Source organism: Leptinotarsa decemlineata, unplaced genomic scaffold (genome assembly GCF_025532065.1).
Source record: "Leptinotarsa decemlineata unplaced genomic scaffold, Ldec_3_MD MMD2_tig00078360_RagTag_RagTag, whole genome shotgun sequence".
Taxonomy (NCBI): domain Eukaryota; kingdom Metazoa; phylum Arthropoda; class Insecta; order Coleoptera; family Chrysomelidae; genus Leptinotarsa; species Leptinotarsa decemlineata.
The window spans coordinates 1,257,254-1,271,173 of record NW_027412727.1 but is presented as its reverse complement, the minus strand read 5'-3'; the positions used below and the strand labels follow the sequence as shown (position 1 = coordinate 1,271,173).

At 36.7% G+C, this 13,920-nt stretch overlaps 2 protein-coding genes across 2 annotated transcripts; both read left to right on the top strand.

The window, feature by feature from the left end:
* Nucleotides 1–7,340: 7,340 nt before the first annotated feature.
* On the top strand, nucleotides 7,341–9,418 carry LOC141487066 (uncharacterized). Its single transcript, XM_074185869.1, has 3 exons — nucleotides 7,341–8,085; nucleotides 8,144–8,931; nucleotides 9,407–9,418. Exons 1-3 carry the CDS (start codon nucleotides 7,524–7,526, stop codon nucleotides 9,416–9,418), a joined length of 1,362 nt encoding a protein of 453 aa, XP_074041970.1. The 5' UTR covers nucleotides 7,341–7,523.
* Nucleotides 9,419–12,573: 3,155 nt separating this feature from the next.
* On the top strand, nucleotides 12,574–13,663 carry LOC141487052 (uncharacterized). The gene is made up of 2 exons (XM_074185857.1): nucleotides 12,574–12,770; nucleotides 12,834–13,663. The coding sequence occupies exons 1-2, from the start codon at nucleotides 12,619–12,621 to the stop codon at nucleotides 13,579–13,581; spliced, it is 900 nt and encodes a 299-aa protein (XP_074041958.1). The 5' UTR covers nucleotides 12,574–12,618; the 3' UTR covers nucleotides 13,582–13,663.
* The last annotated feature ends 257 nt before the right edge of the window (nucleotides 13,664–13,920 follow it).

Genomic DNA, 13,920 nt, shown 5'->3' with positions numbered 1-13,920 from the left:
ACATTTTGGAACGTAACCCTGCAAAGTGCGTGATGATTTTACCATTTGCTTCATCTTTCATTAACCCAGGAATTTTTTTATTCACAAGTGGAATTTGAAACTTATTATCGGGCGAATAATCGGAAGTATCAAATTTTATTAGGTTATTTTTGATGAGTTCTGAATAGACATTTCTACACGTTATTTCGTAGATGAGACTATCTGTATCTGTTTACATTAACTTGCAATTTTCTATACCTAGAGTGGGCACCATGAAATTGTAATGGAAACCAAACATGCATGTTTTTGAAATATCTAAAATTGCCATTCCGATGTACAAAGGTTTATTGAAAACAAGTTCAGTCTTTTCCAATTCAATAGCCACCAAGTCTGTATCAGAGTCGAACGACTCTGAAATCGGGGGCGCGCAATTAAATTTTTGGCGCCATAACGACCGTTCCAGGAATTCACAAGTTTGACCACTCTGTGTAACCGAATGTTTTCCATCGTTTTCCCAGAAATAGCATTTACCATTAGTTTATATAGATTTTTGCCAATAGAACTGGTGGCTGCAGCCCTCAGACGAGTATTCAACTCGATGTAGGGACGCAGCCATGCAGATTGTTTGAATTTCACAACCCGATGAATTTTGTTTAGAATCAAACCGTTTTTCAATGCCTGTTTCAAGTTGCGATAATGCAAAATATATTTGTCTTTATTATACAGGGTACCCATTAATTTTTTTTTTGTTTGGAATTTGGTGGTGCTTGTGCTCTGGACAAAACGGAAAATCTTTATGTGAATCATGTAATCTCTCAGGGTATTCAAATCAACTTCCAATATGTAGCCTTCTGAAGCATTGTCAAGAATTTCAGTTACATCGTTGTCAAAATTTTCCACCCACTGAAAACCGTCGTAAGGTAAAAATTCTGACATTGCCCACCCATATAAATTATTAACGTCTAAATATAAAAGATATTTTGAAGGTTTTTCGGGATTGTATGCTTCCATATATTTATTATTTGCTTCTGAATATCTATTTGAACAAACCGATATTCTGCCCCCTATCCCCTTTTCTACAAACATAATCATGTCAATATCTTTCAAAATTTGTAATTTACACTTCGCATACTTCAACATGGCATCCCACGTGTACCCAGACATAGTATAATACCATGCGGGGTCCAACCCATAAGTTGCCATGCTTTTTTGACGAAAATTTTCAAAAACGTCTGCCAGTAATAAAATATCTGTTTTCAAATATAGGTCCGCATACGATCCCAAATTTGTAATTTCGAATGATTCCCAAACATTATGTGCATGAGCATATTTCTCTTCTGTTATGTATTCATCATTTGATTTATTATAGAATTATTCTCGTGATGGTAACTCGGTGATGTTCAATTTTTCCATGCTATCTATATAATCATATGGAAATACTCCCTTCCTGGTGAGAGGAGCGAATTTCTCTTCATCTAAGAGACTAAATCCTTTTTTTTTTATTTCCAAATTATTTTGATCCAATGTGGATACTAATTCATCCAACGATGTTCCCATGAATCGAAAAGAATCAATAAATCGAAATTCAATTTTAGTTTCAGCATCCTTCTGTGTAGAGAAAATATATTTTTCTTTATTTGAGGGAAGTATGCTCACACAGCCTTTTTTGCGATATCTCTCATAATGAAGTGACTGTCGTATCCTGAAAGATTATGAAAAGTAATGGGTACCACTAATAATTTTCGAAAGTTGACATTACAGGAGGCTTGGTGCGCAAAACCGCGGAACGCCCCCGTATAGTGATCGTGATCGTACACGATAACATCTTTGGGGGCGAACGGTTTTTCGCAAATATGACAAGTCGTTGCAGCACCGATATCATTTAATGGCACTGTCATCAGCTCAATATTCTTGATTTTAGTTTCAACAAATTTTGCAATATGAGACAACTCATCGGCAAACCATTTCATACAGTCTTCATCTCGATAGCTTTTGAAATGAGAAAGACTGTCATCATAGGAACACTTGAAGTAGTAGCCTGCACTGAAAGGTATATGTTTTTGGTATTTTGTAGTTTTGTCAGATATGCTTTCCTTACATTTTTCCAACATTGACTCGAAATCAGCAAAAATTATAAACGGACATTTTTGTTTATAAACATAATTTCGAAATTCCACATAATCGTATGTAGGAAAGGAAATTTTACGATCATTCACTTTTTCGCACAAAACAGTATGGTCATTTAATTTTTGCTGACTTGAAAAATAATTGAGGCATCTATCACAATTTTTTTTTTCCATTTTTGTACAATTGTCTACCTAATAATTGAGACATGTCTTTGATCCAACAATAATGGAATTTAATTTCAGTCTCGTCATCGTCATTAATGGGTGGAGCTTCATAATCGTTCAATTTTGGAAAATATTTGTCCTGAATTAATAACAAATTAACATGTCTGTCTCGTTTTGTTGTCGTGAGTCTAGCAGGTCCTACTACAAGAAATGATTTTTCCTTTACTTGATTCAATTCCAGGGTGTGAACATTTACAGAAATATCATTGAGTTTTGTAAATTTGGAAATCTGATATAAGTCCATTGGAGTATTCAGCCCTGTAGTATTCAAAACTGTAGAATCGTGTGGATATTTTGACACTCTTTGTGGATTTTCTGCTACAGGATACAAGGCGCTAATAATACTCCAAAAGAAGCACATTTCGTCATCGTTTTGTACATTAATGCATGCCTGCTTCCTTGCGATTTCTTGCGGCAGTGGAATGAAAGAAGAATCGTTACCAATCACATATTTATTAATTGCTACTTCCAACATCCACTGCGTTTTCATTGTACCAAGCCGCCAACTCCGTACTTGAATCAATAACTTCATTTGGCGTACTGAAATATTTGCGATCAATAATTTCCCCATCATTTGATTTTTTAATAATATCCCCTGATAAAGTAAAATTAACTTTGAGGCATGACATTTGTTTCAAAATTTTGGAAATCTCACGTTTGAATGATGAAAAAGCATCGTCTAGAAACTTTTTAGGATCTTTATGAGTTAAATTGATGATTACCCCCGTTGTTACTCTACTATTGAAAACATTGTTAACATTTTGCCACTTTACCCTGGTGCTTCGTCGTTTCAAACCCGAGCCTATACGTTTATTATTCATCATTTTTATAATCACTTTGAAGCGTTTCAATTCCCCAATTTGAGTAATTATTTTATTTTTCCCTAACCGATAATTTAATTTTTTTCATAGATAAAACGCATTTCTTAATATGTTTATTAATTAATTGTGGAGCTTGTTTGACAATATGATCCAAATAATTATCTTTGATGTGTAAAATGTATTCATCAATTACCGACTTGATTTTTGGAAAATCGACCATTTGGATTTTATTTATTGACATGACTCACCGATATTTTGTTCACAAATGAAATTCTAGGTGTGATGAGTCGGTTTTGGAAACTGCAGAGAATTGAATCTCGTTCTGTGGACACTGTTGAGATGGTTCTGGAAGCTGCTGTAATTTGAAACTCGTTCTGGAAAGGTTGCTAAGTTGGATTTGGATGTAGTTGTTGAGATGACTGAACTGATACTGCACACGTTGATGTAGTGTTCTGTAATAAATTTGATTTTCAATGCAAATATACACCAAAGAAAAATAAAATTCAAGAGTGGGGGTAATGTGTTTCATGGAGTGATTGTGAAAAATGAGCGAGCTACAGTTATAATTAAAAAAAGCAACTGTCATTCAAAACAACGAATTAAAAACACATATTCTGGCAAGTACTAAACACTTAAAAATATTGAAAACACTTCTTTATGCAGATCATATCTATGAATGAAAAACTTTTTGAGTCGAACAAAAATATAGTATACAACCACAAACTCTATACATATATTGAACAAAGAAAAAATGCAGTACTAACCTTAATTTCGAACAATTTCCAATGAAACAACAGGACAATCTTGCAATAAAAATTCATAAAGTGAACATGAAAAACACTTACTTTCAGATAAAATCGTTGCACTTGTCACTAGTATCACTGATACAACTAACTCATCATTTCGCCTCGCAGGAGGCATTTATAGGAAAATAAGTGATGACAAATTATGAAATCAAACAAAGAGCCTTTGTTCCGTCGCTTTGAGAACTGCATATCTCTGGGTGCTGATTCAGCATTGACAGTGATCAATGTCACCTTGGGTGAGAATGGAAAAATAGGTGATGACATTTTATGCAATCAAACAAAGAGCCTTTGTTTCGTCACTTTGAGCCACGTGTCTGGCTTTATCGATAAGTGATAGCGATAATTCTGCATACCTATATTATATATTTTTACCAACTTGAAATGAAACAAAAAATTTACTGTTTCAATCAAAATATTCATTTTTTTATTAAATTTCATAATTGTTGTCCAAGTCTAATTAGAATACATGCTGACATCGTAGATTCTATGATAACTCAATATACGTCAAATTCCATTTGTGACTTCTTTTTTCTTGCCTCGTTGGGTGTTCTGGAACAAATTCAACAGTTTTTTTTAATGACGAAGATCTTGAAATATCTTTTTCAATTCCCATTTGAATGGTGTATTCTTTGGAATTGCACCTGCGCAAATACTGCTAACTGACCCTCATTGACTGATGTCGAACGAATCGAATTCCATTGTTCACACTAGCCTCCATGCATATTTCTTTGGAATTTCACCCACATTCGGTACGTTCACATATTGAACAGGAATTATTGTAGTCGGAGGTACAAAATTTGTTTTTCAGCATCGTTGACGATATATTCTACACTCTGAGGCTGGAACACTTTGTCTTGAATGTGTAAATTATTCAACTGCTTGAGAACCCTTTTCTCTTCCTCATATAATTGAATATCATTACTTATTTGTTGGACACGTCTCTCAAATTCCTCTACTTCACGTCTGTATACTCTGAATGCCATTTTATTAATATTTTTTTTTTACCAACGACGTACGGAACATCGTTTTCCTTTGAAACTTATGCAAAATAATGTATTTTGAAATGTCATTGTCGAATACTTCGCTCCCCCATTGCCCTCACGTTTAGTCCACAACGCTTAAACTCTCGACACTTTTGGATCTCCTCTTTCTTCGGCTGATGGTAACTTGGTTAACAAAGATACGAGAATTAGTGCCCTTTTGGCATGTTGGAATGCTAGACTACTGTTGAACTGACATGTTTTTTCTCAAATGGTATATTTTGCCGCACCCTGTACACTTCGACGCCATGTTTTTTTCTTTAAATGATGTATTTTGAGACATACCGTACACAGTCGTATTCCTAACCCTTCATTTTCAAACCGGCAACGCTACATTACTCCATAAACAATGATTTATTGTACAACTGGCAACACCTGCTTGCACTAGCAACCGGTGAATTTCGATACCATCTCTATCTCTCTTTGCATCGATTACGTCACACGCGTCTCTCGCTCTTACACACACATTCACATCTTTACATGAAATAATAATTATTTCCCAAATCTAAGTATATTTTCCTATCTTCAATATAATAATGACGATTACATTCTACGGAAATCAAAAAAAAATGCTGTCAAGTATAATGAATGAGTCAATTTCGGTCCCGACAAAACTAACGCTATAAATACCCAACATTCGCAGTTACCTTCAATATCTTACGTTGGTGTAGAGGCTAAGGACAATGTCTACCGTGCGGACGTCGTGGGTTCGAATCTCATAACTATAAACTTTTTTCAATCAAAATCACGTGAAAAGGGGGCCTGAGCGCTGATGCGAAATCCCAAGGGGGCCGAGGGCGGAGTACTTAGGGAGCTGATAGGTTAGGTGGAGTACCAAGGGGGCCGAGTTCCATGCTTAAATCGCTACGATACTCGTTCCATCCTGCGTCGATGACGTCACACGTTTCCCCCACTCCTGTTTGAACCAAAAATTGCAAAAAGTTCAGCTCCATGAGAAAATACATGGGATTTTGTGTTCGGAACAAGTTTGTTCATTTACTGAGCACAATTTATTCCATACATTACTGTTTGAAGTTCTATACATTTGAGTTCTTCGTTCGAATGTTCACACCATAAAATATTCTGCAAATGCCTATGAACGGAATTGACTTCAATTTGTCTGTACATTTTAACTATATCTGCTGTGAGGATATACTTGAATTTTCGAAATCTATAGACGATGTCGAATAAATCTGCCTGAACTGTGTTACCCTTATACATAACATCGTTCAATGCGAGACCTGAAGTGGTTTTCATCGAGGCATCAAAATCAACTCTCAATTTCGTACTTGCACTGTCTTCCCTAATAATGCAATGATGAGGTGGAAAGTACTTGTTATGACATTCGAATGTTTTCATGCTTAGTGGAACATATTTTTCATGATTCAACTTCACATATTCATCTATGAACATTTTACATTGCGAGCGTAAACTTTCGTTTTTATTTAACCTTCTTTCGAGTGAGATAAATCTATATTTCGCCATTTCGAACGATTCACCTAAATTTAAGTTTTCAATATTATTTTCAAGTGGCAGATTTAACATAAACCGGTTCTAAGCCTCCCCCCACCACTATGACGTATTAATTGCTTTTTTATTGGTTGTTGTTTGGTGAAGTCAATGTGATGTGACCTTGAAGGGTGTGGTGTATGGTTCGTTCAGAAATTTTTTCCCGGTTCTAATCCTCCCCCCACCAATATGACGTGTTATTTGCTTTTTTTTTGTTGTGCAGTGAAGTCAAGGCGTTGTAACCTTGAAGTGTCTGGTGCATGGATCGTTCAGATTTTTTTTTTTCATATGAGATTTTGTGTGTGTATGTGTGTGTGTGTGTGTGTGTGTAAGAGAATGCACGGTACAGGGTTTCATCATGTGCTTGTTTGTCTATGTACAAACATACGTCTGCATACTTCGAAGATCCTCCAAGTAATGAATGCTCCATCGGTGTGAGGGCACCAAGTTAGTAAAGGAGTGACGTCACAGCAATAACCGTTCAACGGCTAGAGAGCGACATGTTCACTCCACGACGTGTGGCAGAGTAATGCGTATTCATCGGCCTGCTCTCACCTCCCTCGATGTAGTGAAGGATGTGACGTAACGCCCCAGACTCGCCATCAATGGTGACACGCAGGCGGGCGAGGACTGTGCTAACGTCTGTCCTCTCCGACAGCGCAACGACAATTGCTTGTTCGTATCGCTCTCGAAGCAGTGAATGATGTGACGTAACGCATCACCCTACCCTCGCTATTGATGGTGACACGCAGGCGGGCGAGGACTGTGCAAACGTCTGCCCTCTCTGATAGCGCAACGACCACTGCTTGCTCGTGCCGGCAACTGTTATCGCATCAAATTGGGAGATGAGCTTGGCTGTGACGTCAGGCATCTCTAGTGGATGCATCGATGTGTCCTTACCTACCCTCACTCTCTACGGTGATGCGCAGGCGACGTGGATTATGGTATTTAAGAAGCGGGCGAGTGTTGGTTATGTCAGTTTCCATCGAGTGAGTTAGTGAGAACATATCATAGAAAATGTATTCTTGTGAATGTGGTAAATCTTTTACCCGTAGTGACAACCTTCGTCTTCATCAGCTCCAGAGTTGCCAAGGAGGTCCATCAGTGAAACGAGTGAGATTAGATGACGCTGCAGCACCTATGTACACATGTAATTGTTGTAATGTGATGATTCCATTGACTCAAGTGAATTCTCACAATAGAACTCTACAACATAAGAATAATACATGTGTTCAATTCAGTGATGGTGTTCAAATTATAAAGAGCGCCTTTAAACGTCGGATTGCGACATACAGGGTGCAGAGTTCCATTGTTTCCACCGATTACATGTTATTCTTTAATGAAATCAGGCAGAAAGTTATAGAATTATTGAAATCGGCCATCAGGGTTCACAAAATCATCAAAGTGAATATGGAAGTATTTGGGAGTTATATTCTACAAACACAAGACCTGAAGGAAACCAAATCATTTAATTCACAGAATAGAACAGTTGATCAATCTAGTGATTTGAATTCCTTATTTGATGGATTTCGAAATGGGATTATCGCTCAAACTACAGAATTCCAGGAACGCGATTCAGGTAAACATTTCTACCAAGTTTTAATTGGATGGATTAGTAATATTGTTTTGTTTTTAAGGTTGGACTTGTGAAAAAATCATGTTTCTGGAGTTGAACATTAATAAATACAGCCCGCTCAGTGGATGTTCATATGTGAAGCTGCCTGAATGTATCGAGCGTAGGAAGGCCGTGGTTAATGTCCGTAATGAAGATCAGCATTGTTTTGCATGGGCTATCACTTCAGCACTACATCCTGCAATCGATAGAACATCAGAAGTTTCATCGTATCCACATTTCAGTACAGTCATAGACGTAACAGGTATGAATTTTCCGGTAAAGTTGAAAGATATTGTGAAATTTGAAGACAAGAATGATATTTCAGTTAATGTATACGGTTTAGAAAGTAAATTCGAGAAGGGTAAAATAATGTATGAAATAATTGGACCATTACGTTACTCTCAGAGAAGACTTAGAAGACATGTCAATTTGTTACTCATCACAGATGATTTCGGTAATAATCATTATTGTTGGATCAAAGATCTTTCAAGATTAGTTTCAAGCCAATTATCGGCTCATGAACATAAGAAATATTTTTGTGATGGCTGTTTATTATATTTTTCTAATGAACAATTACTATTACGTCATAAGATAAATTATTGTAATCACTTGAGTACTACAACACCATCAACCAATTTCAAAGTCAATAAATATGGGAAAACGGTACCTGAAAATATACTAACTTTTGAAAACTTTGAGAAACAAATGAAGGTACCATTTGTAGTGTATGCCGATTTTGAATCAGTACTGAAGCCGATTCAAACCACTAAACATACAATGATGATTTATCAAAATTTGTTTCGTATAGGGGTGTGGATGCAGCCCAGAAATTCGTTAGCAAAATCGAAGATGATTTGAAAAATATTTATGAAAATCATCTCAGGTTTCCTATTCCTATGGATGTACAAACTCCTGAGGAAGAGGAACAGTTTGCTTCTGCCACAAATTGTGGCATTTGTTCCAAACAATTTAATGATGGCGAAGTCAAAGTGAGGGATCATTGTCACCTCACAGGAAAAAAAAGGTCCCCTGCTGCTCATTCATCTTGTAATTTGAATTTTAAATTGCCAAATTTCATTCCTATAATTTTTCACAATCTCAGTGGATATGATTGTCATTTATTCATAAAGGAATTGTATAAAAACAAAGATAAAGTGGATGTCATCCCACAAACTAATGAGAAATATATATCTTTCACAAAACATCTCTTTACACACTCCTATACGGATAAAGATGGTAGGGTGAAGAAGAATTATTTGAGAATGAGATTCACTGATAGTTTCAGATTCATGCCTAGTTCTTTGGAGAATTTAGGTGCAAATTTAACATCTGATCAGTGTATCGAGATGCGCAAACATTTCCCACAAATTGAAAATTTCAATTTGATGAGAAAGAAAGGTGTATTTCCCTATAGTTTTGTTGATGACATCGAAAAACTGAATCATCCAAGACTTCCAACTAAAAATCAATTTTATGATAAACTCAATTGTGAACATATATCAGATAATGATTATGGGAGAGCTCAACTTGTTTGGAATTTATTCGAATGTCAGGATTTGGGTGAATACTCTGATTTATATTTAAAGTCAGATGTGTTACTATTATGTGACATTTTTGAAAACTTTAGAAATATATCTGTTGATAAATATAAATTGGATCCGGCACAATACTTCACTGCACCCGGATTATCGTGGGATGCCATGTTGAAATATACTAATATTGAATTGGAATTACTAACTGATATTGATATGGTTCACTTCTTTCAAAAAGGTATTCGTGGTGGAATAAGTCAATGTAGTGAAAGGAAACATAAAGCAAACAATACATTTTTACCGGATTATAATCCAAATGAACCATCTTCATTCATTTCATATTTGGATGCAACAAATCTATATGGTCACAGCATGTCGCAACCATTACCAACAGGTGAATTTTCATGGTTAGCACCTCATGAAATTCTCAATCTTGATATAATGAATGTGGATATTGATAGTCCTCATGGATATGTATTGGAAGTGGATATACATTATCCCCAAGAACTTCATGATAAACATTCCGATTTACCATTCTTAGTTGAACGTTTGATACCTCCATATGCAAAATCGAAAGTTCCCAAATTAATTCCAAATTTAAACGACAAAAGAAAATATATTGTTCACTATAGAAACTTACAGCAAGTTGTCAATCATGGTTTGATAGTGATGAACACACATAGAGTATTGAGGTTTAAGCAATCATGTTGGATGAAGCCTTATATAGATTCGAATACTGAAATGCGTAATAGGTCTAATAACAAATCTGAAAAAGATTTCTACAAACTAATGGATAATGCAGTCTATGGAAAAACAATGGAAAACGTAGACAATAGAATTGATGTTAGACTCATTACACATTGGGAAAATATAAAAAGAACTATAGGTGCTAGTTGTCTCATATCGCGACCAAATTTCAAAAAATGCTCTATTTTCACAGAAAATTTTGTTGCCATTCAATTGGCTAGAGTAAAAGTTCATTATGATAAACCACTATACTTAGGATTTTCCATTCTAGAATTATCTAAAACAGTTATGTATGATTTTTTCTATGGATGTATCAAACAACAGTTTGTTGGAGAAGATGCGTCCTTACTCTACACTGATACCGACTCCCCCATTCTCAAAGTAAATACAGACAATTTCTATGAATTTATCAAAAATAATATAAATAAGTTCGATACATCTAATTATAAAATAGGAAACCAATTCAATATTCCAGTGACAAAGTCAGTTCTGGGTAATTTCAAAGATGAATTCCCAAATGATCCAATAATCAGCTTTTACGGTACAGGTGCTAAAGCGTATTACGTGAAATCTGTTGATGGTGAACTGAAGAAGGCCAAAGGTGTGAAACGATCTGTTATAAAGAATGAATTGACATGTGAAGACTATGAAAAAATCATTGAAGAGGGAGGTATGATATTCAGGAAGATGAACTCGTTCAGAAGGGTATTGCATGATATTTACACTGAATTGAAAAATAAAGTCGCTTCATCGTATCATGATGACAAGAGATTCATCATTCCGAATACCACTCGAACTCTTCCATGGGGTCATAGCGATATAGAATTTTATCGAAATGATCCTAATGATAACATTCGTTGGGTGTCTGAAATCGTTCATTCTTTTTCTCAAGAGAGCGCCTTAGACCAACTAATCAATTTGTTGACTGTAGAGATGAATAATTGAATTATAATTCGAAGTATTATTGCTTATTCCTTCAAACCGGAACATTCTTATTTGTGATTATTTGTGATTATTGTATTATGTATTGTATATGTATCACTTTTACCAAGTTACTTAGATGAATAAAAAATGATAAAAATATTATTTGTTTCATTTCTATTTTCCTAACCAATTACTGTAAAGTATATAGCATAATGTAAATGAAAGAAATATCAGTTTGAAAAGAATCATCGTAGAGTGCACAATGTCTAAAACAATCGATAAGTTTGGTAGAAAAAGAAAATTGGGTGGTAATGTCATTCGAGGTCCTCCCGGGATTGGTTTTAAATTAACAAAAGATGGTCATTATGACATGCAAAGAAAAATATTGAAAAATATAAGCGAACCAATTGACAAGAGTGATTGTGTAACTGTATCATATCTTGAGGGGGAAATTAACGGAACAAAGGAGGTTATACTTCTAGCCCTACAAGCTGCAATACAATCCACAATAGGCAATATTGCTCGGGACGCCCGGCAAGCATTTGACGATAAAATTGCAGAGGCTCGGATAACTTTCACTCGTAAATTTGACAAACTTACAAGTGATGTAGACATAAAAATGTCTGACATAACAGCGTCTACAAATAAAAAATTTGATGCTATGTCAAACATAACAGGGACTACAATGGAAAAGTATGATGTACTGGAACAGAGAGTTGAAGTATTGGAGAAAAACCATAAAGAAGTTTTGGAGAGAAACTATAAAGTCAGGCCATCATCATCAGGTGGACTGGGATATCCAGGACTGAACATTAATCCAAATCATAGAATAATACAACCAAAACCAAAACCAACTGATGATGTATTAATGGAACCAACATGGTGAATGTATTCCCTCGTTAGGTTAGGTTAATAGTTACGTTAGGTTAGCTGCATAGTTACGTTAGGTTAGCTGCATAGTTACGTTAGGTCAGGTGTTAGGTTAGTATTCCCTCGTTAGGTTAGGTTAACAGTTACGTTAGGTTAGCTGCATACTTACGTTAGGTTAATAGGCGATCGCGAAGCGATCGCTTCGCGATCGTGAAACGATCGCTTCGCGATCGTGAAGCGATCGCTCAGCAGGCCACTTCGCGGCCTGGGGCGCTCAACATCCACCACTTGCATCCGGGGCGCGTTTTTTTGCCCCTTCTCGAAGCCCCGCCCCCTTTCCGAAGCCCCGCCCCGCCCCTCCCCGAAGCCCCGGCCCCCCCCGACTCCCAACATTTGCGCATGTACACCCCTACCCTCAACGCGCATGTGCGCTCCCACCATTTTCCCACCACTCACGCATCGAAGTCGATACCCTCCGGAGAGCACTCCACAACATTCAGTTCGAGAAGTCATCTCATCGAGAGCAGTCCACTCCACAACAAGGCAGTACCTTCCAACGACCAACTTGATATTTGAGTAAGTAAATTAAGAATGTTATTTTTTATATCAACTAACTTTGTATTATTTCTTCTTTTTCAGAATGGCAACCAATACACAGGAGGTGAATAATGCTGTGGCGTCTATTCTGCCGGTGTCCGCTGACCAGGAGGAGGCAGCATCTTCGGGAGCGGTGCCGGGTGACCAGGCATCTACTTCGCGTTCGCGAGTTAGGTGCAGATCTGCTAGCCCTGACTTATTCGAGGAGGAGGAGGAAGTCAGGCCTGTGAAGAAGGTTTGCCAACGACCTGCAGCGAAGGTTGGTCCTATTTCTAAGTACCGAGCTACTTGCAATAGGACTAATCCTTATGCAGGTAGTTGGTCGACCGCTCCAAACAGCTTAAGGCCCTCCACACCACCCGCAGCAGTAGTGGAACAACCTAGGGCGCCTTCTCCGGAGGAGCCACCAGTTGTATTGTCCCCATCGGAGGAGGCTCCCATCGTATTCACTCCGTCGGTGGTGCCGCTTTCGCCGATGCTGGCAACACCGGTGACGAATCCTGAAGTGTTAGTGCCACAAGTGCAACAGCCTATCGGAGAGGTTAGTGAAATGTTGAACAGTTTTCTACAGAGATGTAAGGAAGCAGAACATGCTTCTCGAGCTAGTGAGGCCGCGTTGGTTAAAAGGAAGCGCGAAATGGCTGAAATTGTTAACCGACGGAGGGAAGTAGAAAAAGAAATAGCCGAACTAGATCGGAAGTATGCATCTCTGGAGAAAAAGTGTGAAGCAGATACCTCTTCGATAGAGACTTATAAAAAGTTAGTGACTTTTATAAAAACTTTCCCATAGATTAAGTGTAAGTGTAGTAAGATTAGTTTTAGGTTAGTTAGGAATATTTAATTAAGATAGTTTTAAGTTTATGTTTGTAATTTTAGGAAATGAAAATAAAAAAAAAAAAAGAAGTGAAATTAAGGGTGTACATTGTTTTGGTTTGGTACACATTGAACAATGCGATGGTTGGAGCATTTTTCTTCACTTCGTCTTATTATTATTTCCTTTTTTTTATTTCAATTACAAGTTCTTCTATGCAAATACCTCACATCAATTTTTGTGTTCTCTAATCTATTGTAAATAATCTCTTGGGAAGAAAATATGTTTCATAATGAAATCAATAAGTATATTTCATAT

Bases quoted from the DNA above. Each gene is read 5' to 3' on its own strand.
- LOC141487052 (XM_074185857.1), top strand. From the start codon at position 12,619: ATGTGCGCTCCCACCATTTTCCCACCACTCACGCATCGAAGTCGATAC. The intron at 12,771-12,833 runs GTAAGTAAATTA...CTTCTTTTTCAG, and splicing joins ACGACCAACTTGATATTTGA to AATGGCAACCAATACACAGG.
- LOC141487066 (XM_074185869.1), top strand. From the start codon at position 7,524: ATGTATTCTTGTGAATGTGGTAAATCTTTTACCCGTAGTGACAACCTT. The intron at 8,086-8,143 runs GTAAACATTTCT...TTTGTTTTTAAG, and splicing joins ATTCCAGGAACGCGATTCAG to GTTGGACTTGTGAAAAAATC.